We start from the raw sequence: 26,829 nt of genomic DNA, 5'->3' as shown, positions 1-26,829 counted from the left end.
AAATGATTCATTTCTCATCAGCTTAGGCCAGAAGCTTCTGGAGAGGAAGGACTGTAAATTCCTAAGAAATCTGCCTTTATTCTGTTGGGTGGGAAAAATCCTTTAGGAATAAAGGCTGGCTCCCTCCCCACTCCTGGGTGACCTCCAGGAACACGACATGCTGAACTTTTTATGCTCAGAAAAGGAGTATCTAGATCAGGAGATGCAACTTGGATTCAAACACCGTGAAATTTTGTCAAGCAAAAATAGTCTTTATTCAAATTTAATGGAAACAGGGGTCACTATACTTTGCAAGACGGGGAAAAATAAAATTAAAAAAAATTCTTTTCTTTTCTTTTTTAATATAAAACAATATAATCACAATACCAGAATATGGAACTCTACAGTTTATTTCCTATGGGTTACTGCAGGTATCAATTTTCCTCGACTGTGCTATTCACAACTTTGTTAAGTCCAAAAGTATGAAACCAAAGTGGTAGGAAACTTAAGACTTCGCACTTTCACTAAATGGCAAACATCAAAGGGCATCAATTCGAGGGCAAACATGGCTGAACTCACCGTACCTACCTATGTCAGCATTCCAGCCTGAAAGCCGTCCAGGTACTGAGCTCCCTGTAGGAAAGGCCAGGCGGAGGGCCGCGGCGGTTTGGATATTCTACTGTGGGCCAGGAGTAGAGGGGGTTTTCAAAGAGAAGATTGTTTTCAGTCGAGCAGGAAGGCCTGGCGCCAGGAGGCTTTACGGAGAGGAAGCACTTAGATTTAACAATTGTAGACACACCATTAGGGGAGTTAAAAATGTACAGCAGTGACATATGTTCTACTTGGATCACTTGTGCTACGGCTACCAAACATGTACAAAAGACTTCTCGGGGAGTTCCAGCTGTGGTTGTAGCCAGTTAGGACCTCGAGTGGGACCTGGATCTAGACCGAGACGGCGATCTGGAGGCAGACCTGGATCTGGACTTGGACCGAGACCGGGTTTTTGAAGCAGACTTTGATCTGGAGCGTGATTCTGACGGAGGGTTGGGTTTGGATTTGGAATTGGACCTTGACCTGGACCGGGTCTCCTGATGGGTACCGGCATCCGCACTCTCCCCTCGGCCTTCCCTCTGGCTGGGCTCGGCCTTGGCATGCTCACGCTCCTTGGAGGCGGAGCGGGACCGTGACCTGGACTGCGAGCGCTCGGCGTCCTCCTTCTTCTTTTTCTTGCTGCTGCCCGACTTGCTGTCTCGTTTGCCGCCCCGCTTTCTGCTCCTCTCACTCTTGCTGCGGCTGCGACTGCGGCTGCGGCTACGGCTCTCTTCCCTGCTTCTCTTCCTTCCCTTCCGCTTGTCTTTGCTGCGGCTGCGACTGCGGCTGCCTCCTTTGCTACGGCTGCGGCTGCGGCTCTTGTGCGGACCCTTCTCCTGGCTCCGGCTCTTTTCCTTGCTTCTGCTCCTGCTCACGCTCGCTCGCTTCTCCTCCACTCGCCTCTCCTGACTCCTGCTTCGACTTTTGCTCTTGCTTTTATGCCGACTAGGACTCCGGCTCTTGGATTTGCCAGTGTTGTCGCTATTCTGGATCTTCTCTTCAGCTTGGTCCTTGCTCTTGCTGCGGCGCTTGTCGGCGCTGCGGCTGCGGCTGCGGCTCTTGTCATCCTTGCTGGGGCTGCGGCTCTTCTCCTTCTTGCTGCGGCTGCGGCTCTGGCTGCGGCTGCGGCTCTTGCTCCGGGAGTGGGAGCCTGACCTGAGGAGACATGGGCACTGGGGTCATGCACGGCCTCGCACCACAGAAGAGGCCAGAAGACTGGAGGGAAATACGTGGCTGGTACTGGCCCCAGACGGCTTTCGACACCCTGATCCCAATCCAAAAAACCTGGGATGAGGGAAGACTGGTAACATGATTAAAACCAAAGCAGGACACGGTACAGGTATGCTCTGCGGACCTTCTGTCCTTACACCAAGGCAGACCCACCTGGACCGAGATCTGCTCTTAGAATGGCTGCTTTTGCTGCTGCCACTTCGGCTTCTGCTCTTCCGAGAATGTCTGCTCCGGGAACGAGACCTAAGGAGAGACAGGACTGTTTAATACTTGCTGACAAAAAGGCTAGATGAATAGTAAGAGATTTTTCAACTGAAAAATCCGTCTGGCACTGGCTGTGTCCAGGCTCCAAGTTGAAAGAGAGTCCTCTCTGGTGTTCTAGGTCCAAGGTTCCAGGACCTGCAATGTGCTACCGGTAGGGCTTCCCTGTAACTCAGCCCCTCCAATCTGAACCCACTTCCCCCCGCCCAGACCCACTCTTTGTGCTGGGTTCCTTCCTTCTTTCCACCTACTACTTCTGCTACTGTTATTTACCCAGTTCCCCATACCAGAAACCTTAGCCACTCTAGACTCTTTTCTCTCCCCATTTCTTCTTATATCTGATGAGCCTGCCTCTTTATCGCCAGTTCCCCATCTCTGCTGCTGCCCCTGACCAAGCCACCACCATCTCTTTTGGTTCTTCACAGACTCCTTACTAGCCTTGTGAACACTTTTTGCTCCTTACCTACTGATTCACTGTGACCAGAGAGCTGTTTTATAAACACACCCAAGCTTTAAAAAAAAAATCTTTAAAAGGCCGAGACTGTGAACTCTACTTATTTCCTACCACAGTAACCAGGGCTCCTGAGGAAACAACTGAGTCCAAGAGTAGGGCAGGGAATGCACAAGATGGGCCTAGAACATCTCATCAGGGCAGAGAGGGTGAAATGCTCTAAGACAGCCAGGCGCCACCACCTATGAGAGGACTTTCACTGAAAACATTTAACCTGTATCTCAATCTAGACCTAACTTTCAGTTTTAGGGAAGCAGGGGAATAAAGCACAAGTTCAACGATGCCAAGAGAGAACAGATAAATTCAAATGTGGGATACTACTAAAAAAAGAAAAAAAAGAAAAAAAGTCAATGTTGTTGGAGGGGGAAAGGAAAATGGGGCTGCTTCAGACCAAAGAGACCTCTTGCAATGCAAGGCTGGCATGGATCCTGGTCAGGAAAAAATGAAAGACCTCCATGGAATCACTGGAGAAATCTGAAAATGGCCTGAACAGATGACTTTATGGAATCACTATTGAGATTCTTAGGTAAGAAAACCTAAGTGTGGTCATCCTTATCCAGAGACAGATGCTCAAGTATTCAGGGTGAAGCATGAAGTCTTCGACTTCCCTTAAAATGCTACAGCAAAGTAAATGTACAGGGTGTGTGCATAAGTATACACAGAGACAGGGACAGAAGGTGGCAAAATGCTAACAACTGAAGCTAGAAGAAGGGTCTACAGGTGTTCATGAACCATTCTTTCAACTTTTATGTTCGAAAATGACTGAAATAAAAAATTTGAGAAAATATTTAGTGAAGCATATTCATATGAAAACAAAACCAAACCAAGATACCGAAGACTCAGGAGATAACTTTAAGGGCTCTCAAGGACCAAAGAAAGAACAATCTGAGCATAAAAAATTCAGACCGCAGTGCATGTAATGTTAAATACACATAAACATCTGTGAATTCATTCAAAATGATAATAATACTAAACGACCATTTTCATCATTGCCTTGGGGGGAACCCTATGGCACATTTAAAGTTCTAAAAGTTGGTAGATAAAGGTGTCAAACTTTTATTTTGCATTTCCTATAAAAATTTGAGAGCAACAAGTGGAAATCATCATTGATAGAATTGCAGCCTTTAAAGGCAAAAAGAATGAGGAAGTTAGAAAGTCATCACTTGGCAGCAATGACTGGATGGTCGTAGGGAGTGAGAATCAACAGACGCTAAGACTATCAGGTGGACTGGCTTAGGTTCACAATCCCGGATACACTGATGCATGCTCACCCCCATCATTTGCAGTGGGACATCCAGACACCACATGAGTGATGCAATAGGAAGTATACAGTACTACTTATGAAGTACACCTGCTAAAGCATTGGTCTTACTATAAGTGCCTCAAGATCTAACTATGAGTTTATATGGAAGGTACTATAAAGGAACATGATAAATATCACAAGAGGCAATCAGAAAAATCTCCACTATGAGAGAATCTTCACAGCAGACAACTGTTTCTTCAACTAAATGCATGGAAAACAAAAAGAGGACAAAGGAGGATGTACCAGTGATTAAAAAAAAAAATCAAGAGACACGCCATCTAATGGCAATGTGCAGACCTACTTGGGATCCTAATATGAACAAATCAACTGCAAAAATACATGAGACAACTGCGGAAATGTGAACACAAATTTGCTAGCTGTAATATGGCATCATGATTTTGGATTTTAATAAGAGGCACACACTGAAAGAATTACAGGTAAAATGACAGGATGCTCAGACTTGCCTTAAAATGAGGCAGTGGGAGGGGTGGGGAGACAAGACTCGCAAAATAACAAGACAGCTGGATGGGTGACAGGCCTAAGGGATTTGGGGTCATTAAACTATGTCCTCCAAAATACTTTATGTATTTGACATTTTCCTTAAAAAATTAAAAAACAAAGCCAAACCTGAAACCTTAGAAATCTCTACTGACTTTCCACTGCTCTTAAATCCTTGCTCTGGCCCGTGGCTCAGCAGAATCTGGACCTTCTCTGTCTCATCTCAAGCCACTCTCCTCCTGCCACGCTCAGCTGGAAGGGCACTTATCCCCTCTCTGCCAGCCACCTCCAACTCCTCCTTTAGAGCTCAGTGCCTAGGACATGTCCTTAGAGAAGCCTCTGCCAGTTCTCCACACTAGTGCTATGTATATTTCCTTTGACATACACTTATCACAACGGTCATTATTTGCTCAATGCCCATTTTCTCCATGAGGCTGTTTCATGAGGGCACAGACAGTATTTATCTCATTCACAAGTGTCTGGCCTAGTGCAGAGCAGCTGCTGAATAAGAAAGTCTCCACTCTTAAGTAGTGGAGTGTTTGGGAAAGTAGCCAAGGGACTAGTGGTCCTGTTTGTCTCCAATAAGAGTAATAGCTGGGGTACCAAAGAAAGAAAGTGAAAAGAGGTCACATATCTCTCTCAGAGAAAAAAACTTCAATTTGTACTCATGATATAAGAATTCAAGAGTTTTACAAATAAATGTTCAGCTCAAAGTTCGGAGTTACTGAACCAGACAGACCATGTACTAAGAATTCAAGAGGAAAATGGAAATGGATTATCCAGCTATGCACTCAAAAATGAATTTACAGCAAACACTGACACACAGACACTAGCAGTACCTTGAGTGGCTCCGGCTCCTGGAATAGGACCGGCGTCGGCGAGAACCGGGCTTGTCTTCAACTAATCTGATTTTTCTGCCATTGACTTCGGTTCCATCTAACTTTTCCAAAGCTCTTTTCATATCAGAATAAGACACAAATTCAATCACCCCTTCATTTTTGCGTCCCTTGTGAGCATCTGCATAGGTCACTTCTCCCGCCTGACGCATATAATCCTTAAAAAAAAAAAAAAAAAATCACTCAACAGATTAGGATACATTTTGTTAGAATGTAATGCAATTATCATGATGAAAGTTTTCCCTTTCCTTTGGGAAGAAAAATTAGTTTTCTTCAGGATGAAATTTACTCTTTAAAATATTTCCATCTACATACCACCCACTTACTAAGGTTTATTTTTTAAAGCATCAGGTGAGTAGTAGAGACGCTATTCCCTTAAATAGTTATGAATATGAAAAATTTTAACTATCATCTTCTAAATTTTACAGTGGCAAGTTTTTTTGTTTACAGCAGTTTTAGACACTCATGTTACCACATGAATAAAAGTAAAAGTTAGAGATCTTTTACAGTTCATTATAAATCCTTGTTTGAAAACATGTATAAATATTGACAAATATCTAAGGATAACATATATAAAAAAATCCATAAAGGGACTACAAGATTAGCACCTGAGTTTTATTTAAAATTGCTAGTAGGGGCATCTGGCTGGCTCATTTGGTGGAGCATGTGACTCTTGATCTCAGGGTGTGAGTTTGAGCCCCACGTTGGGTGCAGAGATTACTTAAATAAAACTTAAGAAAATAAAATAAAATTACTGCTATATCATTTCTTCAAAACAAAGAGAATGGCAACAAAACAGTACTGTGAAGTTCTGGCTTCAAAGGTTCCATGACTACGCATGTCCCTTCACACTGTAAGCCTCTATGCTCATTCTCTTTGAGGAGTTAATATAATCCAGTGAGAGAATACAATTAACTGCTAGATAAACACTAAAGTGACATATGAGAGGCACTTGGCTGGCTCCATTGGAAGAGCACTGACTCTTGATTTTGGGGTTGTGAGTTTGAGTCCCATCTGGGATGTAGATTAATAAATAAAAAACCAAACCAAAAAATAAAAAAACTAAAAAAAAAAAAAAAAAAAAAAAAAAGTGGGAGTGCCTGGGTGGTTCAGTTGGTTAAGTGCTGGACTCTTGATTTCACCTCAGGTCATGATCTCAGGGTTGTGATATCGAGCCCTAATGTCAGGCTCCACATTCAGCTGGGAGGTTGCCTGAAATTCTCTCTCCCTCTCCTTCTGCCTGTTGCCCTGCTCACTCTCTCTCTCAAGTAAATAAGTAAATCTTAACAGTGATGTATAAATAAGATGAGCTCAGATTAGTGTTCGAAAACACCATGAAATTAAGGTAAATTTAAAACTTAAGGCTTTATGGCTAATTTTCCCATATTTCTTTGTGTGTGGTATATACTTAATAAACATTTGTGGAATGTATAAATATTGAACCAGAATTTATTTTTGTTATTGGTTTCTTCTCTGTATTTTACAAAGTTATAAACACTGAACACATGCCATTCAATACCTTCTTTGCTCACTGCATCATAAAATGTTTACATGTCTTAACATACACCTTCATAACTAGTGTGCCCAATACTATTTCTGAGGATGTCTCAATTGTTGGGAATTTCAGATTAAATAGTCTCTTGCTGTTACTCATAATCCAGCAAGGGACATCTTTGCGGAAAATCCCTTCAACTGAATTATTTGGAGTGAGGTTCTGGGTAAAAAACAGGGCGTCTATATCATTTATCACCTGAATTTGGACACCTCTGAGGTGGAACAAGGATGCTATTAAGTTATGCCAAGACCGAGACACTGTCTTGGACAGGTTGAGATATAAGTTAACTCTAGTAAAAGGGTTTGAAGAATGTCACTACTTTTGTTTTCTATTTCCAAATTACTAATAACAGGAGCTAACTATTAAATGTTTATTGTATGGACAGGCATGATTTAATTGAAGTCCTAACATGAGATAGATACAATTATTTCCTTCATTTTGCAGAACAGAAAAGGAGATTATACTGACTTCAAGGAGCTGGAATTCAGAACCTGAAATAATACTATCAACTCCACACGACAGGTCAAAGTACCAATTCTCAATGCCTCTGGAGGTACACTACTGTTTAAATTTCATCTCGACAACATCATCATTGGATGCAATTTTATACATTTTAAAAACAATAGCCTTTAAATTTATTTTTGCATTTCCTCAATTAACAGCTAGGATTAATTGTGCTAGGAATTGTTCTTGGGTTTTTAATATTGAATTGCATTCAATTCTCACAATAACTTTGAGTAAAAATGAATATGGATCCCATTATTTTAGTTGAAAAATATGAGGCACAAGAGGAAAGTAACTTGCTCAAGTAAAATAACTGCTAGGTGGCAGACCTGGGATTCATTCCAGATAGGTGGGCTCCAGAACCCTGTTCTCAGGTCTGCTTTGACTTACAAGGAAATCTGCTCTATTACTCTCTTTCCCAAAGAGTGAAACTACCAAAGGTACAGAAGTACAAAACCAACTGAAGACACTGGCTAAGCTCCATTTTAACCAAAAGTCTGAAAGCCTTTCCCAGTTTCTACCCCAACCATTCAACTTTTAACTCTCAGAAACACTGGAGCCACTTCTCCAGTGAGCACAGGCCTGCCAGTAGACATTCCATGAGGGCCTCCTCCACTGCTGCCAACCAGCACAACTTGCTGGAAGAAACACCAGCTTAGGTCCTAGTCCTGGTTCTTGTGCTAAGACCTTTGTGTGTGTGAACCTTTTCTGGATCTCATCTTTGTTATCTGAAGACTGTTGGGGACAAATTTAAAAAGGGGAGAAAAGGATATGATATTGCTTTGCCTAGTTAAAAATTACATGAATGTAAGATTCCTAACTACTTTATGCCGAACCTAAACATACTCACTCGTTTTGCTAGAGAGGACCTGTTTAATGATGGACTAAAAGTGAGAAGTGAGAGGGGGAAAAGGGTGACTGTCCTTCTACCATCCAGGTTAAGATACTACTCAAGTCTTTCTTCCCTGAACTTAAGAACACTGTTGTCAAAAAACAGGCTGGGATCAGTGCACTAGATGGTCAACACAGCTAGTAGACCTCAATCTTTGACCTTTGAACATTCCATGGAAAAAAACCCCAAAACACCTTATCAAAGAACATGATTTTATATAGTCCTTTTTACCAAAGAAGAGCTACACTGGAAGCTGACACAAACCTACATACTACAGCTGACACAAACCACCTGCAATTGGTGGTTGCAGCCTTTTCTTTTGTTGGTGAGAAACTACAATACCCTCTGCACAGAAGAAAATTTCATTTAACATACATTGTCTTTACAGTGATGGTCCCCTAATGTATAGTAACAGTGAGATTCTGATATCTTTTGTATTCCTATAGAAACTCTAAAAAAAAATTTTTTTTTTTTTTTTTTACTTTTAAAAAAGACTATTTTTAAGCAATCTCTGCACCCAACATAGGGCTTGAATCTATAACCCTGAGGTCAAGAGTTGCAGGCTCGACCAACTGAGCCTGCCAGGAGCCCCTGGAACCTTTAAGAGAATTTCCACACATTGGGAAAGTTTTCAAACATAGAATACCATTACATTCTGTGTTTGCCTGGGCCTACATAGAATTACCTCCTTCCCAAGGTCAACAACTGCCTGACCTTATCCCACAAGGTTAAGGAGGCCCAAACCTTTAGGTCTTGCCAGCTGCACCGACTTGACAAGTTCTCCACAATAAGTCTGTATTCTGTGCGGGTAGGAGGGCCATATTTATCTCGGCCACTTCTTCTATAACCATATCCACCTTTGGAAGGTTCAAATAGATAACATTACTTCAGTGGAGGAAAAGGAAAAAGTGACACAGCACATACTCCCCTTAAGTTTACCACTTACCCCCACCCCACACAGCACAGATATTTTAGTTCTAGCCCCGCCCCTTAATTCTAAACTAGATTTCTTTTTTAAAAAAGCAATCAACTAAACATGAAATTTAATTTAATTTACGAAGTGGTAAGTATATATATATTCATTAATATTATATTTAAAATTAACATGCATAAATTAAAACTATTAACAATTTAACAATTTAGAAATAAGTAACCAAATTACTAAATCAGTTACTGGTGTTACTCACAGTGATTAAAGTTTTTGTGAATATTTTATACGAAAAAAAGATTTTCAGGCACCTATTTCAGTTTAATCTCATCTGTGTCTAACCCTTGGGATCCTCACCACCCAGGTCTAATGGGGAAAGGTTGCGGTCGTCACATGGCTTCCTGTTTTGGTCAGCCAAGGGCCACAATGGTTCAAAGAGCCACGCATGGAAAGGTAACCCAAGGTCAGCAAATGGAACAGGCAGTCATCTTAGCCTCAAAGGATTCTTTTAATTAAAACATTGAGGTCTTTGTTAAATCTATGTTAAACAATTGCATTACAGAGAAAAAAAAACAACAACACAAACACACATCATTAAACATATTTATAAAGTATTAAAACAAGAACTTTATGTCATTAATTAAATTAAAATTAAACAGTATCAAAGATGTTTATTTGCAATTTTACATTTAAAAAGATACATAATTTATAAAACAAATAGCTTAAATAGCAATACATTTCAGTATAATATTAATTAATTACTTAAAAAAATTAACATTTAACAACAAAGGCATGTATGTCATTGATACAAATGCCCTTTTAAATGCTTACTGCGTCCAGAACCGTAACTGCCATCTCGACGTGGGCCGCGGGCATGCTCAACAATTACTCGCTCACCACAAAGGTCTTTGCCATTTAGTTCATAAACAGCATCATCTGCATCACGCAGATCATCAAACTCCACAAACCCATATCTAGAAGAGAGCAAACAAAATCCTGGTTGGCACCATTTTGACATCCAGTTTCACTACCATTAAAGAGAAAGCAATGAGGGTCATGCTTAGCAAAGGTTAGGTGGGTTTTGCAAACTAAGGATTGGCTTTCTCTTCCCTTTGGCTGAAACCACTTTGCTTTGTGCCAACAGGCACTGCAAGAGGATAGGGAGACTTCTCAAGGTAGAACGTATTTCTAGTAGGTGGCTGGCTAAATACACGGAGACCATTTCTTTTGTTCCTCAAGTAGCTGGTGGCAACTGCAGACACCTTCAGAGGGATACTTGGTATGAAGGATCAAAATATGTAACTCTGTAACACTGAGTATTTGCCCTCTCAAATCACATAAAAACTCATCTTTTTTTTTAGCTTTAGCCCAAAATTAGAGCTTAGAGAACAACTAGACTTATATCTAGGTACCGTGTCTTAACTGTTAAGTCATGTCTGGAATAACATACCAAGTAAAAAACTCACAGTACCTCAAATCTCAGTGAAAGGAAAAAAAAAAAAAAAACTTCTACCTAAACAAATGAATCACAACTGAATTAACTGTTCTAGAAATTATCAGTGGAAAAAAAATCAGATCTGTTCACTTCCTCGTGGTTTTGCAAATTCATTTCCTGAAAGTTTTAGGTAGGCTGGAATTCTCTAATATTTGTATGTGACTTTGCAAGCTTCTCTACACAGTATTGCTAGGAATATTCCAACAAAGAGGTCTGCTGGTTTAACACATACCCAAAAGAAAGCATCTCCCTCCAATTCCTATTAACACCTGTTAAAGAACACAACTTATAAAACTAAACAGCAAAATGTGTAAGGTATTTGTAAGTAAGGTTAAACAAATGGTCTGACAACACAGCTGTGCAGTCTAGCTCTGTGACCACTGCCTATACTTCAAAACCATCTTAATGATCACACCTGATCACAAAGGAAAGTTAAGCTGTGTACACAGGCAAACACTGACCAGTGTTCTGCTGTGTCTTAACATTCTGGAACTAACAGCATGTTACAAGGCCTGCCAGGAGTTCATCCAGTCTGATCGGAATGATTCCAGTTTCCTTAGCACGTAATGGTGCACTCAGCAACATGTTAAGTGAGAGGAACTCGGAATTGCAGGATTTTCCCTTTACTGAAGAGTCCTTTCGAACCAGTCTCCAGAGGTGACAGTGTATGGCTGACAACTTTGGAGGGTTCTTCACGCTGAAATGTCTATGAGTGGCATTCAAACTTCAAGTCAATGAATCTTAACTCCATTTAAAAAGGAAAAAAAAAAAAAAAAAAAGGAACACAGACACATCCGGTTGGTCATGGGAAATGTTTTGGAAATGTTCTGCAGTAACACAATTCAGAAGCAACCTGGCTTAATTTGTGGGCTGTAAAGTCTAATACATGGTTTGATGCTTCCAGAAGGCTGAACTGCTGTGCAGGGTAGTAAGACTGATTCTGAACACGATGTCATATTTGACAAAGCAAGTGAAGCTTCTCCCAATCATTGACTTACTATGTTAAAAAGTGCTTTACAGTCACTGAAAATCTATCATTGATAATATACTGCAGCTGCTTTTTCCTTTCCTGAGCAGAGCGAGATAGCAGGAAAGCTATACTATCATTTTCAGAGACAAAATTAAAAAAAAAGTCAAATCTACTTTCTTAGGTTTATTTCTTGACAGATCATAAAATACTCTCATGCCCCCAAAAGTACCTTCCTTAATTTAGTTGTCAAGACTGGTCATAGGTCTGCTTTGCCCACAGCATCACTGCTCTTGGCATCATATGGGCAAGAGCCTGATGTCAAGTAAAGAGCAATGAGAGAAAACATTCACCCTGGGTGTGATGAAATGGCCCCATGCCCCTCTAAGAGTGGCATGCTGGTGTGGCCCCATTTGCTGACCCTGACTCATCTAACGTGCTGTCAGAAGGACAACACTGACTTCCAAAGACTGAACAAATCATAGATATACCCCAACGATTTTCTTCAAAATAATCAGGGTTTACAACTATTTGAGGGTCAGAGAATGCAAGACCCTAAGCTCTGCCAATCGTCTGAAATTGTAAGCCCAGCTTCTGTTACTAATAGGTGATGCTTCTGTCAGATCTATGTGGTAATGCATTCTCCCCGACTCAAAGATTACCCTGTGTATGCTCACTCTGTTCCAAGGCTTACATGCAGAATCCATTCTGACCTTGGAAGGAAAGTAATGACAATCTGTTAAATGGAGACACAATTATCTAAAAACAAAACAATTAATGCTCAGACCAAGCTTTCTTACAGCTGAGGCTGACTAGAATTCTTCCCGGAGAGGAAAATAACCCTTACAGTCAGTCCTTCCTTAATACTTACTTCTAAAGAGCTACCTTGAGATCAAATTTGCTTTACAGGAAAAAAAAAATTGGCTACTCTGTGAAAAGCCACAAGCTCTATTTGGGAAACTGTATTTTAATTATTTTTTTTTAGTAAACTCTATGCCCAATGTGGGGCTCGAAATCATGACCTTGAGATCAAGAGTGGCATACTCCACTGAATGAGCAAGCTGAGGACCCCTATTTGGGAAATTTTTATGTTAAAGTCCAGTCCAAGGATCAAATCAGGCACGTGATTGTCATCTCTCTTGACCACAGGCAATGGTAGGTGGGTTTGGAAGATCAAACCAAATATCCTCTTGTATCACAAACCATACCTGATAGGGACTCCTGTCCTGAGAGCAGTGTAAAGACCAGATCAGTGTGGTTGCTTCTACCACATTACTGTTTATTTAGATCTGCTTTACTAAACAATGCTTTTGTTTTATTCAAAAGGCAGTGAGTGGGTTCCCCAAATTAGGCAGGAAGACTACATAGTAACAATAAGGTATTACTTAATGTTTATGAAGTAATCTTTATATACTACACAATGTTATATTTACAATACCCAAGAGCCAGGAACTACTATCCCCATTTTACAGATGAGGAAACTGAAACACAGTGTTAAGTAACTTGCATGATAAAACAGCAGAGCTGGCATTAAAAATCTGTAGTACGACTCCAGAAGGCAAACTCCTAACTAGTAAGACTGGAGCAGTTAAGACCTGGCCTGGGTTCTAGTCCTGGTTATGCTATCAAGCAACTATGACAAGCAGATTTAAATCATCTTATTTTCCTAGGCCTTGGTTTATCCATGAAATAAAGGAGCTATACTACATATCTTTAAAGTTTTTCCTAACATCAAAAATATGATAGGTAAATGTTGAAATGGGAGAATTTAAATATGGTAGCATCAGAGGAACACCACATGACATATGGACAGGATAAATTTAGTTTTTATCATCTAAAGTACCTTTTAAAACTACTGTATGGGTCCCAATTTTAGTTTTAAATGTTAACTGTTTCTGAATGAAATTTAGTGCCTTCAATAAAATAATGCTCTCCTTGGTAACTAACATCAGAGGGTCTTTCTAGATTGATCTTAACATCCCTTCGTGCTTTGCAGTAAATACATGAAACTAAAATCCCGAAAAGTAATCTCCTTTGAACTCTTTGTCAAAATAAGGAGGGATATAAAATACATGCATGTATGCATACACACTATGTATTGGCATGTGTGTATATATGCATACACATCTCTGGTGTGACCTGTGAATAAGCTTCACAAACACAACAGATTTCTTTCTAGCTACAGACACCCTTCTTCTACTGTTAAAACCCACCATCTTTCAGTAATTCCAGTATAAGAATAAAGAAGATGAAGGAATTCAGGAGAATGAATCTAAGACAAATATAAAATTCCCTCAATAGCAGGGCTTGGTAAAAATAAAACAAAAACCTCCCGATTTGCCTCTTCTTGCTTTTTTTACTCCTAGATGTCATGTCTTTTGCCCCTGTCCCATGCCTATGCCAAAGGACAAACAGCATGGCCTATTATGTGTACATAATTCTTTTTTTTTTTTTAAGATTTTATTTATTTATTCCTGATAGTCACACAGAGAGAGAGAGAGAGAGAGAGGCAGAGACATAGGCAGAGGGAGAAGCAGGCTCCATGCACCAGGAGCCCGATGTGGAATTCGATCCTGGGTCTCCAGGATCGCGCCCTGGGCCAAAGGCAGGCGCTAAACCGCTGCGCCACCCAGGGATCCCCATGTACACAATTTTTCAATTAAAAGAAAAATTTCTTTCTTCAACATTTCTCTGCTACTGCCTTTCCCCTAACTCTTTTCCTCTGGGTAACATTTTATCCTGACAGATTTAGCCAAAAAACAAACAAAACAGGAGGGGAGGGCCTGTTATTTCCTCCTTAAAAAAGTGGGGACTGTGATTCTTACCAAGTACAGACAGGTATCTGGACACCACAGACAAAGCCACACGAATTATGCGGGCTGCTCTAGACTTTAGTCCAAGCTCCTACCCCTGCCAGTGCTCTGGTGTCCCTCATTCAACAGTTGCCGTACTGCTCAGGCTGTCAGTCACAACTCTGAAATGCTGGAACTGGAATGACATGGTTTTGAAACTACTCTAAGACTTCCATTTTTAGAAATGTTAATCATACTTTTTCACCCAAGAATTATCATCTGGGCCTGTACTGTTGCTGAATGGGCTTTCCCTGATCCTAATAATCTCCATCGATGGTCCCAAATACCACTCTGCATGTCCTATTTACTGAAGAGGATGTGTCACTTATCCCACCTCTTTGGGAACGACTTAGGGTCATTTCTGTTTTCCAAACATCGTCACTGAAGAGGGAGACTGGAGAAAAGTCCCTTCCAAAAACTGATAAGCGTGACTTGCTCTGGAGGTATGCTGACCAAGCTAACCGGACAGGGCATGACTAAGGGGGTGCTCGACACTGGATAACCAATGGGGAATGGACATGAGGAGCAAGGGAAAGCAAGCCTCCATGCGTGTGCCTGCGATCACCCACCAACACTGCTTACCGAGGGGCATGCCTTGGTTGTTCTCTCTATAAGAAAAATTTGCCCCTTTCCACAGTAGATCTCTGCTCACCTTTGTCCTACAACTGTGCCACATGCTTTTCTTTGTATGTGGACATGACAGTCCTCAGCCAACCATCAGCAGGATGTGAGTTTTGTTTTCCCAATGTGGTGAGTCATTCCCACATTCACTCATTTTCCTTGTAAGAACCGAACCTCTCCATGGCTGGTCAGGATTAGGGATGTTGCTGTAGCCAAGGAAAAATTTTGATCTGTTGAAGTTAACCCATGGGGTGGCTTGAACCCTAAAACTAGGGTCAATAGCACTGTTCTTTAACGGCAGAGCCCTTAAATCTACCCTGAAAGAAATGGCATTCAGTGAACAGGAATCAAACAGCTTTCTTTCAAAGTACTTAGTGTTGGTCCTACGCTTCGGTCAACATGGTCCTATGAGGTGAAAAAAGTTAGGGCACATTGACAGGGTAGTAATAACAGCAGTAATCCCTGCTGTCTGCATAAAGTGCTTGGAAAACTGCAGAAAACCACTTCTGCAACTGTTCTCTACTGCTCAGGTGAGGCCAGCTCAGAGAAAAGCCTGCAAATGAGAACGGTCACTGCCCCAGTTCCAGAGGTTTGCAACATTCCAGGGGAGCAGTGGTTAGGCCCTCAAAGCAGAATTAATCAGTGTCACATTCACTGCTCTGGGTCACTGAATATGGTTGCAATTTGACTTTTCCGTCACTGAGGGTTGTTTATGACCCACAAATGGGAGTTCCTACCACATGAAGTAGGTTCCTGAGATCCTTTCCTATCCTGAGACAGGTAGGAGGCTGCTCTGGGCATTCTGGCCTCCCTTTCTTTAGCCTCAGAGGAGGGATGGCCATCAAGGCCGCCCGGAGAAGGTGGATGACTTACCCGTGCTCACTGAGTGGCAGAGCTGGGGTGCGACTTCAAGGCTCACCAGTACCCAGTCTGGGGCTCTTTTCACGTCGGCAAACTGGCAGTTCCCGCACACCAAGGGCTCTCTGATTAGAGCTAGTGTGGATTCCTGGTCTGTAAGCGCTGGCCACAGCTCAGTCTGCACTTGATCTTTCCCCACCTTCAAAGAAGAAAACCTACCTCATGATATCTCTTGCTTGGAGCCCCTGACCACTAATCTCCCAGCACTCGGCATCACCCCTGACGACTCCTCTCTGGCTGACTGTTCAGCCTGTTGCCTGGCCCTAGTTCTCTCACCTGCTGGGCCCCCCGAGGCTTCTTCTTCCTGTCTGATTGGTTTACTTATTCCAGGATATGGCTATTCTCACTTAGTAAACTTGTCTCTTTACATGTAGCAGGAAAGCCAGCTCCTAGATCATTCTTTTGCTCAGAGGTCTATAATGACTCCTAAATATCTCTGTTTCAATTGTTTTCCAAACCCGAGTGCCTTGATTACACAAGGTGAAGCAAAAACAATCTTCTTCCATAGACTTGAGAATTCTCTCTTATGAAGTCTCACACACTCGCCTGACTAATCATCTGAGTACCTTCTTTAGCTTTGGAACTTCTACTCCATTTTGTGTTTTACATGACAATGTTTCTATGGCCTTTCAAGGCTTTGCTCTTTTTTCTTTGTGTTGATCCTCTCATTTGATTATGTGATCTTTAATAACAAAGACTAATATTTAGTGTGGTGCCTGGCACACGGTAAATAATTTATCCATAATATTCCATTCATTCCTCATATTGTATGTGAAGAATGTACTACTATTAAGATTATTTCAATTTCACAAATAAGAAGGCTGAGGCTTGGAGAGACTAAGCTACTGTTCATTGTCAAGGAACTCATAAGTGGTGTGGCTGGATCTGAACCTAGATCCATCTGACTCCAGGCTCAAGCTCTAAACGACTAGGTTACACTGTCTTTGTAAAGGCAGATGCTTCTTCTCTCCCACAGTCCTGAGTACAACCCTTTTCATTTAACAAATGCTGCTGCTTGACTTGATAATCTAACCTCAGATAAGCCAGGTTATATTCAAGTTTTTTGATAAGTGGGGTAAAGTCTCCAGAGAAAAAAAAGAAATTGATCTTGGGGCAAGGTGAGGCACCTCTAAGCTTGGGGTATGTGACAACCAGGTTACTTTCACTCTTGTCTTTTGGTTCCCATTAGCCAGTGTCAGCCATCTGGTCCTTCCGAAAACATGTGTGGGTTCAGAACATAACAGACTAGAAGAATAGAGGAAAAATAAGATTATTCTGTGCAATCCCCATTCTGGAGGTCCCACAACAACCCCTGGAATCTGTCTTTGGTTTTAAGGCTCAGCAAAAATTAGACCAGCATAGAGATGACAGAGAGTCAGGCCTAGAGGTGGTAGATGTGAATGGATATTGACAAAATTATATATTTAAGAATGCATTTGATTAGTTTTATAAGGAATGGTGACTGGGACCAAAAAATATAAGCATGAATGGTATGGAAAAAAAATGGACCAGAAATCAAAGAATACTATAAGGTTTACAGACTTCCAACTATACCAGGATTATAGCAGCAACTAGGAAAGTACTTTGAAGATGATAGGCATCTAAGATCTGACATAATTTTAATTCCAAACAACTATTAATATGACTACTCCAGCCCACCAGAATCCTTTCCTTCTTCCAACTCCTTTGTAATAATTTTCACAACTCTGAGGTTTACTGTTAGCTCACAGATGAAGACACTAAGACTCAGAGCAGGGAAGAACTTGCCAAGGCTAACCAACACCTGGAATCCTTCCTAGCCTAAAGTCAACACTCATCATCATGAGCTACTGTCTCCCAAATACTAACAGAAAGATGTGGTCCAAAGAGCAGTTTGAGAAATGCAAGCTCTAGAAGCACAGAAAATCAGTTTTATCAAATTATGTGCTGTAGAAGAGAAATGCCCATATGAATATTAGCATCTTATGACAAATACTAAATGGTAAGAAATACCATTTCTGCATCTGATAGGTACTGAGACCAGTAAGTTGTGAACACTTATTCTCTAAGCTACTAGTGGAACCAAACCTATCAAAATTACCACATTTTATAGTTCATCAAAAATTTTCACACCAGTCTAGGAAAACAGAGAAAGGTGACATCATTAAAGGAATGCCAGCCCATCTCTAAAGGAATGTTCACATACTGGGGTGAAGAAAATATTATAGAAACAATCAATATCCTAAATACTAAGCAATAAAAACAAAACTCCTCCAGAACAGGAGGTAGAGAGGAACCTGCATCAAGTTCATATTTAGTCTACTTTATAACTATTCTGTCGGCCTATCTGCCAACTTGAAACTGTTTCAAAATGAACGTAAGGTTGCTAAGCCATTTCTCTTTCATTAGGCTGCCACCATATTTCCACCCTATAAAATGGGGCTACTCTCAGAAAGCAGCATACTCCTGAAGTTTGTGGATCACCATTCTAACCGTAACCCCCTGTAACAACAAAATGTATTTCACTGACATTTTAAAGTCAACATGGCTGCTTTCTTCATGGGGGGTAAGAGGCAAACAATCACACCTGTGTGCTTTTCAATTTTCTGACATTTATCAACACTAAGAGGCTATGAAAAGATCCCACAAGAAAAGGGGCCAACTATTCCCTGACAACACACTACAATTCATGAAGACAATCACAGATTTAAAAAATATATGTATTAAAAAAAACCTCTCAAGAGATGAACATTATATTACCAATTTAGAAAAAAAAAAAACCCCAAAAACCTCTTGAGACATAAGATAGGAATACTGTATCTGTTACTCATACCTAAATGAAATAAAGGTTTACACTCAACAGACAGCACTACTTGATTCCACACAAAAGCCACAAACAAAACCAGTTCATACTTACCTCTAAAATGGCACTATGAGTGGGTAACAGGTGTTAAAGCCTCTTAGAAGTTATACCTCTGGGACCATCTTGGCTGTTCCCATCTCCCTCATAACCACTCCACAGTCCCTGGGTTGCAGTCAGTTTCTTTTCCTTTTTGGTTAAAGATTCCACTTCCTATGCTATTTCTCGGGGGATGCCCTTCCCTTGAAATCAGTCATTTATTTCATTTAGTATTTTAACAACATTTTCAAATTCTTTTCACATTAATGAATCAATAGCTTCTTTTCATCCACATGAAATAACTTTTCTCAAAGTCAGTGCTTCTGGTCTGTGGTTCCTGACTCCCATGCCTCAGTCTCCTCCTCACCTTTCCATTCCTGAAGGGCGGATTCAGACCTCCCTCCTTTGGTCTCCCCGCTTTTTCTAGGTCTTGGAAGTCTGTTTATGAATGCCCCCCATTCTGGCATCCAGGCCTAAAGATGTGGCTGAGGGACTTGATGGAAGGATAACAAGTGTCCTTTGGGTGCGTCTTCAGGTATCATTTGCAGCTCCGAGACCTCCAGACTTTCATCTCAACACGCAGGAAAGGTCATGTAGGGCATTTCCTCAACATATGGGCATGCAAGTCCAGAGCACAGCCTGATCCTTTGCTTTCAGGTTACTCCAAGACCAGACACCCCTCGCAATAACGGGACAGAGATCACTTAACTGCATGTGCTTGCACAAATCCTACCCCAGTCAGCCGTGACAAAGCTGACACCATCTTACAGGTCTTCAAAGAGTACCCTGAAGGAGTATCACTAGAGTTTTCTTCTGTCTAGAGCCAACATCACAGAAACAACCACTTTGCCTCATTGTTGGCAGTAACTTTTTAGCTTGTTGAAGACTGTAGAAAGACTAAATAGACCAAACAGGCTGTGGAACCTAACTACCTTCTCATCCTTGGAGGCAAATGGCAGAACAACAGAACTGAACCATCTGGAATGAAAGAGCCCGAGAGAAGCTGTGACTGCCACTGCTCATGCTGTATCTGGTATGGGAATAAGAAAGGGCTTCAGCTTCCAGAGCTGTCAATAACTCACTCTGTAACCTTGAGCCAGGTACTTAATTAGCCCATGACTTAGTTTCCCCATCAGTACAAACTAGAGACAGCACCTGGTAGTAAAGTGCTTTGGTGTACGCAGTTGAAAAAGAAACCACACAAGTGCATGCTGTTAATACTTTTTTTTTCAAGTTTTGAAATTTCAGTGTTAGCATACAAATTTATAAAGACCATCCCCAATTGTATTCATCTACTCACATACTAGGAGCACCTTTCTTAGAGAAGCTCAAAGTACAACTTTCTGTTTAATACCTGGAAGCATCCAGAAATACTGGGAACCCAAACCACATTTTTATCTAGTCTACATCCTATGCTTATCTTTTAAATAGGGACAAATACTTCACATGACCCTTTTATTCATATGATACCTCAATGAGGAAGGGAGGAGAAAGACATTAAACTAAGGAACAGGGGTTTAAAATGACTTGGCTGAATAATTACAGACAATGTTTATTCTCATCACAAACTGGGAAACCAGAACCATGGAGTGGAAGTCTCAAGCCAGGGAATTTACGCTAGCAACATTTGGTCAAAATTTCAGTACGGTATTGTCTCTTGGCACTGATTTTTCAAAATGACAGAAATTTAAAAATTACCCAAGTCTTAGGAAGAAAAGTAACACATAAATTTTGGATGTAGGCTAACTTCAAGAGACTGCAATACAAAACCAACTTGGTCACATTTGTCATGGTTATACTACTAATAAAGAATGGTACTCAATCCGTAGCCCTATTTCTCATTATTTCTTACTCATTTAAAAAAAAATTTCTTGGTTAAGACACTTGAGACCACTTGCACCTGTGAAATTAGCAAAGATTTTAAACAACATGTATGCCCGATGCTGGTGAGGCTGTTGTGACAGGAGCCATACACTGTTGGGACAAGAGTAACTGGTACACAGCTTTTCTGAAAATTATTTGGCATTATATGCAATGAGAGCCTTGAAAATGTTCTTTTCCTGCTGTGACACATGAATTTTACTTCACGGAATCTGTCTTAAGGAATGATAAAAATACAAAATTTTATGCATATGATACCCAGCATAGCGTTATTTTAACAAACAGAATTTAGAGATGACCTAAGAGGAATGGTTGGGTAAATCATGATTCAGCCATACAATGATTTTTCTGCAGCCGTTAAAATGATGTAAGATTTTTATGTAACAGCAAAAATACACAAGATAAATTAGGTAGAGAAAGTGGGACATACAACTGCACATAAGACCTTATTTTAAAAGGATTTTAATATTTATTTTCTAATCAAACAGTTCTTTAAAATAAAAAAGTTCCTGAATCTGTTATGCTTGGTAAGCTAAATGGCTGAGCCTTAAAGGCTGCAAGATAATTTCCTCATACACAATTTTAAACATTCTAATTTAAAAATCACAATATTAAAAAATTATGATGAAGGCTATTGGAGAGTTCAGAAAAGCAGGAACTCTTAAACATTACAGGTGAAAATATACCCTTTGCCTAGAGAGTAATGGAAACCAGTAAGTTGAAAAAGCCTTAAAGATGTGTATATACTTTAACTCCAAGAAGTTCACTGAAGAATCTACCCCCAAGATTTTTTAAAGGAAATTTACCACAGTGCTATAAAAGCATAAATTAGCAAAAAACCAAAGACAACTCCAATGTCTTACAACATGGTTTTAATTATGTACATTAGATAACACTGATAGGTGGGAACCCATTAAGAATCAAGTTGTAGAATACTTATTGACAAAGGTAAAGGATCAGGCTCATAGGTAGAAACAAAAGGTTTACAAAACAAGACATACAGTATGACCCCAAGTCTGTAGAAAAGATGGGGAGGCATAAGACGTGCATGGATACATGAAAAAAAGAGTCTCAAAGGGCAGACAGTGTCATATTTGGATGATTTTTTTCTGTCCTCTGTATTTTAAATTTTTAAAAAATACCTACGTAAAAATTTTATAATCAGAAATAAATACATGCTATTTTGGAACATTATAGGAATTAAGAATGGGTCTTTAATTTTAACTACGTGTAAACAAAGTCGTTCAAGAGCTCCTTTAAACAAAACTGTTTTAGGGACGCCTGGGTGGCTCAGCAGTTGAGCGTCTGCCTTCGGCTCAGGGCTTGATCCTAGGTCTGGGATAGAGTCTGCATGAGGCTCCCTGCAGGAAGCCTGCCTCTCCCTCTGTGTCTCTGCCTCTCTCTTTCTCTCATGAATAAATAAATAAAATCTTAAAAAAAAAAGAAAACACTTTTAATCTCATCTTAGATAATCATAAAATCAAAACCTTGGACAACGAGGATTCAAGTGTCATTATCTTTGAGGGCAGAACTGCCTGTGGACAAAACGTGGTGAGGTCTTCTTAAATAGAGTAATTGCCTTTTGTCATTCCTGGCACTCATTAGTTGTACCATTTTCATAAAAATGATAAAACATTTATCTGCTATTTGTTGGTGGGTGAAGATAATCTCCCATAGTTCAATAATCAGAAACCAATAACCTGGAACACTAAACTAATTATATTTCCGTTATGGCATCTTTTAAAAGAAAAGACAAGAAACTAAAGAAGACAAGCTCCCATCAAAGACTCAGAGAAAATCCCCGTGTAGGGTCTGGGGTTGGAAGGGATTCATCTCAATATCTAAAATCTAACAATGCTCTCTATTGATCAGGGACAAAAACAATGATTTGATTCACTGAGCGAGTCTTAACACATTAAAAAAATTTAAGGTACCTTCTACTTGAAGGAATTTTCAAGGAGGGTGAAAACAAACACTTCCTGCTAATATTTAAGTAGTGAACCAATTAAACAAACCAGGACATCCCCTGACAATTCCGGCTATTCACATTTTCACTGTAATATGAAGCACAGGTGTGAAAATACAGCCAAGTTTCTCTGGAGAGTTTTAATTCATGCCGTTAGCCAACTTAAAACAAAACAAAAAACCCTCAATAATTTGGAGGTTTAGCTGTCCAGCTACTAGGCAAGTAAAATAAGCTTAGGGTGTAATAAGTTAAATCTATTAATTAAGATAATGGAAAAAGTAAGATATAAAGATCTAGGTCTGTAACCACAAGATTTTGTGGCAAGAGAAACTACTGTATTAAAAACCTTCTACACTTCACATGAAGTGATTTATTTGTAAAAAAGAAAGCCCACAAAATCCACAAATAATCAAAGGCAGCAAAAGTTACCAGAGTTGGAAGGCTATAGACAGGTACAGCTAATGCTATTGTTTCCTTGACTTCTGATCTCATAGTGGCTCTTGCTGGAGTTAGTGTGGCAGGATCTGAAGCAGTCTATATGGTCCAAGATCTACATCATGTGGTGGTCCCAACTGAACAGCTTTTTAGGAATTCTTTAAAATTAAGGTAACCTAGATTAGAGTTGCCTATAATAATAAAATGGCAGGCAATGAACTACTGCATACACAACTTTTTAAAATGCCAAGAGGATCCATAACATCCTCTCCTGGACACTAAATGAGAGCTCATCTGCTTCCTCATTTGGTGAACTCTCAGTTATACCAGTACATTTTGCCTATCTAATTAATCCCAAACATATCTATGGTCTACTGATGTATCTCAATTCTCCAACTTTGAACTCTTCAGCACTTCATCGAAATTCTATCCATCCAAAATCTGCTTTAGTGCTTCGATTACTAATAACAACCCAAGTATGTTAAAAAAAAAAAAAAAAAGCTTCTCAAGGAGACCTACGATCCTTAGTGTCCAGCACCATAAGCTTACACGTGTTGCTAAATTATGCCATCTTTTCCTTTTGTATGTACTCTTTCCTTTCAGACTCCTCTGCACTTCTGCAATCTAGTCCAGTCAATTCTTGCTTGAAAGCCATCTATACTATATTGGTTCTTTGCTCAGCACTTTCCTCTGCAGTGATTCCTGAATTCTGCCAGGTGTGCCAGTTTGTCATATCTGACGTGGAATCTCTGAAATAACTTCCCAATTCCTCATTTCAACCTACACTTTCAATCACAGACTTTACACGTATCATGGTTTTGCAGCAGAACTGTTAAGAATAAATAGTTCCCCCAAAGAGACCCAGGAATTTAGGGTTCTGCAAGGATCTGTCCTATCTTGTATCTCACCATTTCCCAGATAGCTCAATTATTCCCTCCAGAGCCTTTGAATTCCTATCCATGATTTTGGTTGCTCAGTGTAAAATCTTACAGTTGAATTTTCTGGCTTATGTCATTCAATTTCTAAATCCTTCATAAGACTCAATCCAAGCTTGATTGCTCATTATTTCTCAAAAGCACTCCTTCTTGGACCACCTCCTCATCACTGGTTATGACATACATTATTCCCAGACACTTTAATCCCCACTCAATTCATTCTTCAAAGCTCATTTCAAACAAATCTCTTCAAACAAATCATTCCAAGTTTTACTTGAGTTAAAAGTGAGAGTAAGCATTTCTTGACTCAAAGTGTACATGTTGTCACTGTCAACAATTTACTCAAGAGCAGAATTGTTTTTTTCTTTCCAACCCACTTAGCACAGTAGCAGGCATCTTGTTGGTGGGTTATCAACATATTGTTCCATTAACTACTCTACCATTAACATCAACATCACTTCCTGCTCACTATCACTTGAGTAACTTTAGAAAACAGACCTCAGGAAGTAAGCTTCATGTTAATCAAACACTGAAGCTGTCTCCTAATGATCACAGTCAAAACCATTTGATTACAGCTACCATTTACAGCTATGAGCCAAACGCCTTACAATTATCTATAATGTTCCTTTTTCTGCAGATGAGAAAAGTTAGTCCTAGAACTAACCTGCCCACAGATAGTAAGTGGTGAAGACAGGATTTGACCTGAGCCTGCCTGGCTTCAAAAACCACACTTTTCCCACAAAAGTTAGTCATCCTGTCAACTTTGTTGTCCTCTGAAGAAAATTGGGAGTTCTCACTTCATCTTTCATATAATGTATCACAGCAACAACAAAAACTTTACCTAGTAAATTCCTCAGGAACTAAAAGCTCTATTGTACCAAATGAGTAATTTCCTAACCCTTTTACTCTAAATTAGCATTCACAGTAAATGGTTTAAAAAAAAAAAAAAAGATTTTATTATTATTTTTTTAAACTAACCTCTACACTCAACGTGGGCTCAAACTTAAAACCAGGGTATCAAGAGTTGCATGCTCCACCTACTGAGCCAGCCCGGTGGGTGCCCCGTAATAAACACTTTTATGGAGGACATCTTCCTTAGTAAGACAGTGGTTCTTCCTAACAATCACTTTAAAATGACTTTTAAACCGATCAACAATGTTGAGTATACGGAATCTATCAATTTGTCTCAAATGTGCAACTGCTACTTAGGGGTTTTTCAGAACTTCTCAAGTGTTGGTTGCTACTATTACAATGGAGAGTAACCTGTACCATAGCAAACCTGTTGCAAATGTCTTTCTTTTCTTTTTTTCCGTCTTTCCCAAATAAGCCAAAGAGTTCCTCTAACACTCAAGGTATAGTACCCCTAAAATGTTGCCCTCTATTTTTTAATATTTATATCCAAGTCTTTGAAGTCCTACCTAACGTTTCCTGCCTGGTTCTCATAGTTTTCCCCGTTGAGTACCTTCTCCAAGCCAGACTCCTCGCTTTCCCCTGAAACGTGTAGCCCCCTGCGGGCCCTGCTTTGCCAAAATACATCCAGGGATACAAGTAACGCACCAAAGCCGGGGAGGCAGAAGTTAACAATTTCGAGCTAGGACTCTCCGCCTCATTACCTAGTTGCCGCAGATACTAGCCAGGGTGGTCACGATTCTCTAACAAATTCTACAACAAAGCAAAAATAAAATAAAATAGAATAAAAATAAAAAAACAAAAAAAAATAAAAAAAAAGTTTTCTTTTCTTTCTTTTTCTTTGGCAAGTTGCAGAACGGAAACCACAGCATGGAAAACTCTGTACGGAGTTTTAAAGATAACGAATCAAGACTTTAAATTACTCTGGTAGAGGGGCACGGTCGAGGCTTTCAGCACGGCAGGCAAGACGATACTTTCGAAACTGTCACCAGGCTACTTACTCACTCAAACCCGAGACTCCCGCCCCAAAAAAAAAAAAAAAAAAAAAAAAAGGTGTGACACATGCAAGTCAAAGGAAAAAAAAAAAAGGGCCTCCCTCCAGAGCTCCTGTCCTCGGGAGATGCGTGGTGACCGTCTGATCCGTCAGACTGGGCAAGAGGTGAAAAGGGAGCAGGAAATCCTGTTTGTTTATTCCCAGCAGCCCCGAGGGCGGGAAAGGTCGGTCCCTAACCCGAGGCGAGCCGGGCCCCGGGAGGCAGGCGCCCCGGCGCCCGGAGCCGCGCCCCCCCGCCCCCCGCCCTCCCGCCCGGCCCCCGGCCCCACTCGCGGGCTCCTTCGCCCCGTCCCACTCGGAGCCTCACCGTCGCTCCCATTATCCCTCCACCACCCCCGCCCGCGCAGGCGCAGTGGGAGCCACGGCCTACCCGCGCCCCCGAGGCGCCGCGACTATGGCGGAGCCGGAGCAGGCCGGCGGCAGCTCCGCGCCGGCAGGCGTCCGTCTGCAGGCCCCGCGCCCTCCCCACCGCTGCCGGCGCCCCGGCCCCGCCCGGCAGGCCCCTCTCCTGCCCTCCTCACCCGTTCTTCAGATCCACCTCCAGGATCTTCCCGTAGCCCTTAAAGAAGCGCTCCACATCGCGCTCCCGGGCCTGGTAGCTCAGGCGGCCGATGTACACCCGCGGCATCCCGGCAGCGGCGACGGCGGCGGCGGCTTGGCCCGGCCCCAGCCCCCCTTAGGCGGCGGCCGGCGAAGCGAGAGCGCGGCGGCGGCGGCGGCGGCGGCGGCGGCGGCGGCGGCGGCGGCAACGGGCGAGCGGCGGGACGGAC

General features: G+C 41.1%; 1 protein-coding gene across 1 annotated transcript; it reads right to left on the bottom strand.

The window, feature by feature from the left end:
- Positions 1 to 230: 230 nt before the first annotated feature.
- On the bottom strand, positions 231 to 26,829 carry SRSF4 (serine and arginine rich splicing factor 4). Its single transcript, XM_038531347.1, has 6 exons — positions 26,581 to 26,829; positions 9,980 to 10,122; positions 8,965 to 9,077; positions 5,213 to 5,427; positions 1,954 to 2,043; positions 231 to 1,725 (listed from the first exon to the last, which is right to left on the bottom strand). The coding sequence occupies exons 1-6, from the start codon at positions 26,685 to 26,687 to the stop codon at positions 897 to 899; spliced, it is 1,497 nt and encodes a 498-aa protein (XP_038387275.1). The 5' UTR covers positions 26,688 to 26,829; the 3' UTR covers positions 231 to 896.

This window comes from Canis lupus, chromosome 2, assembly GCF_011100685.1.
Source record: "Canis lupus familiaris isolate Mischka breed German Shepherd chromosome 2, alternate assembly UU_Cfam_GSD_1.0, whole genome shotgun sequence".
In the NCBI taxonomy this organism is placed as follows: domain Eukaryota; kingdom Metazoa; phylum Chordata; class Mammalia; order Carnivora; family Canidae; genus Canis; species Canis lupus.
The sequence above is the reverse complement of the archived record's forward strand: the minus strand, read 5'-3'. Positions and strand labels throughout refer to the sequence as shown.

What these genes read in the sequence shown, in the direction of transcription:
- SRSF4 (XM_038531347.1), bottom strand. Translation starts at nt 26,687, where the DNA reads ATGCCGCGGGTGTACATCGGCCGCCTGAGCTACCAGGCCCGGGAGCGC. An exon ending in CAGTTACGGTTCTGGACGCA is followed by an intron (nt 9,078 to 9,979) that starts GTAAGCATTTAA and finishes AACCTTCCAAAG; the next exon opens with GTGGATATGGTTATAGAAGA. An exon ending in AAGAGCAGATCTCGGTCCAG is followed by an intron (nt 1,726 to 1,953) that starts GTGGGTCTGCCT and finishes ATGTCTCCTCAG; the next exon opens with GTCAGGCTCCCACTCCCGGA.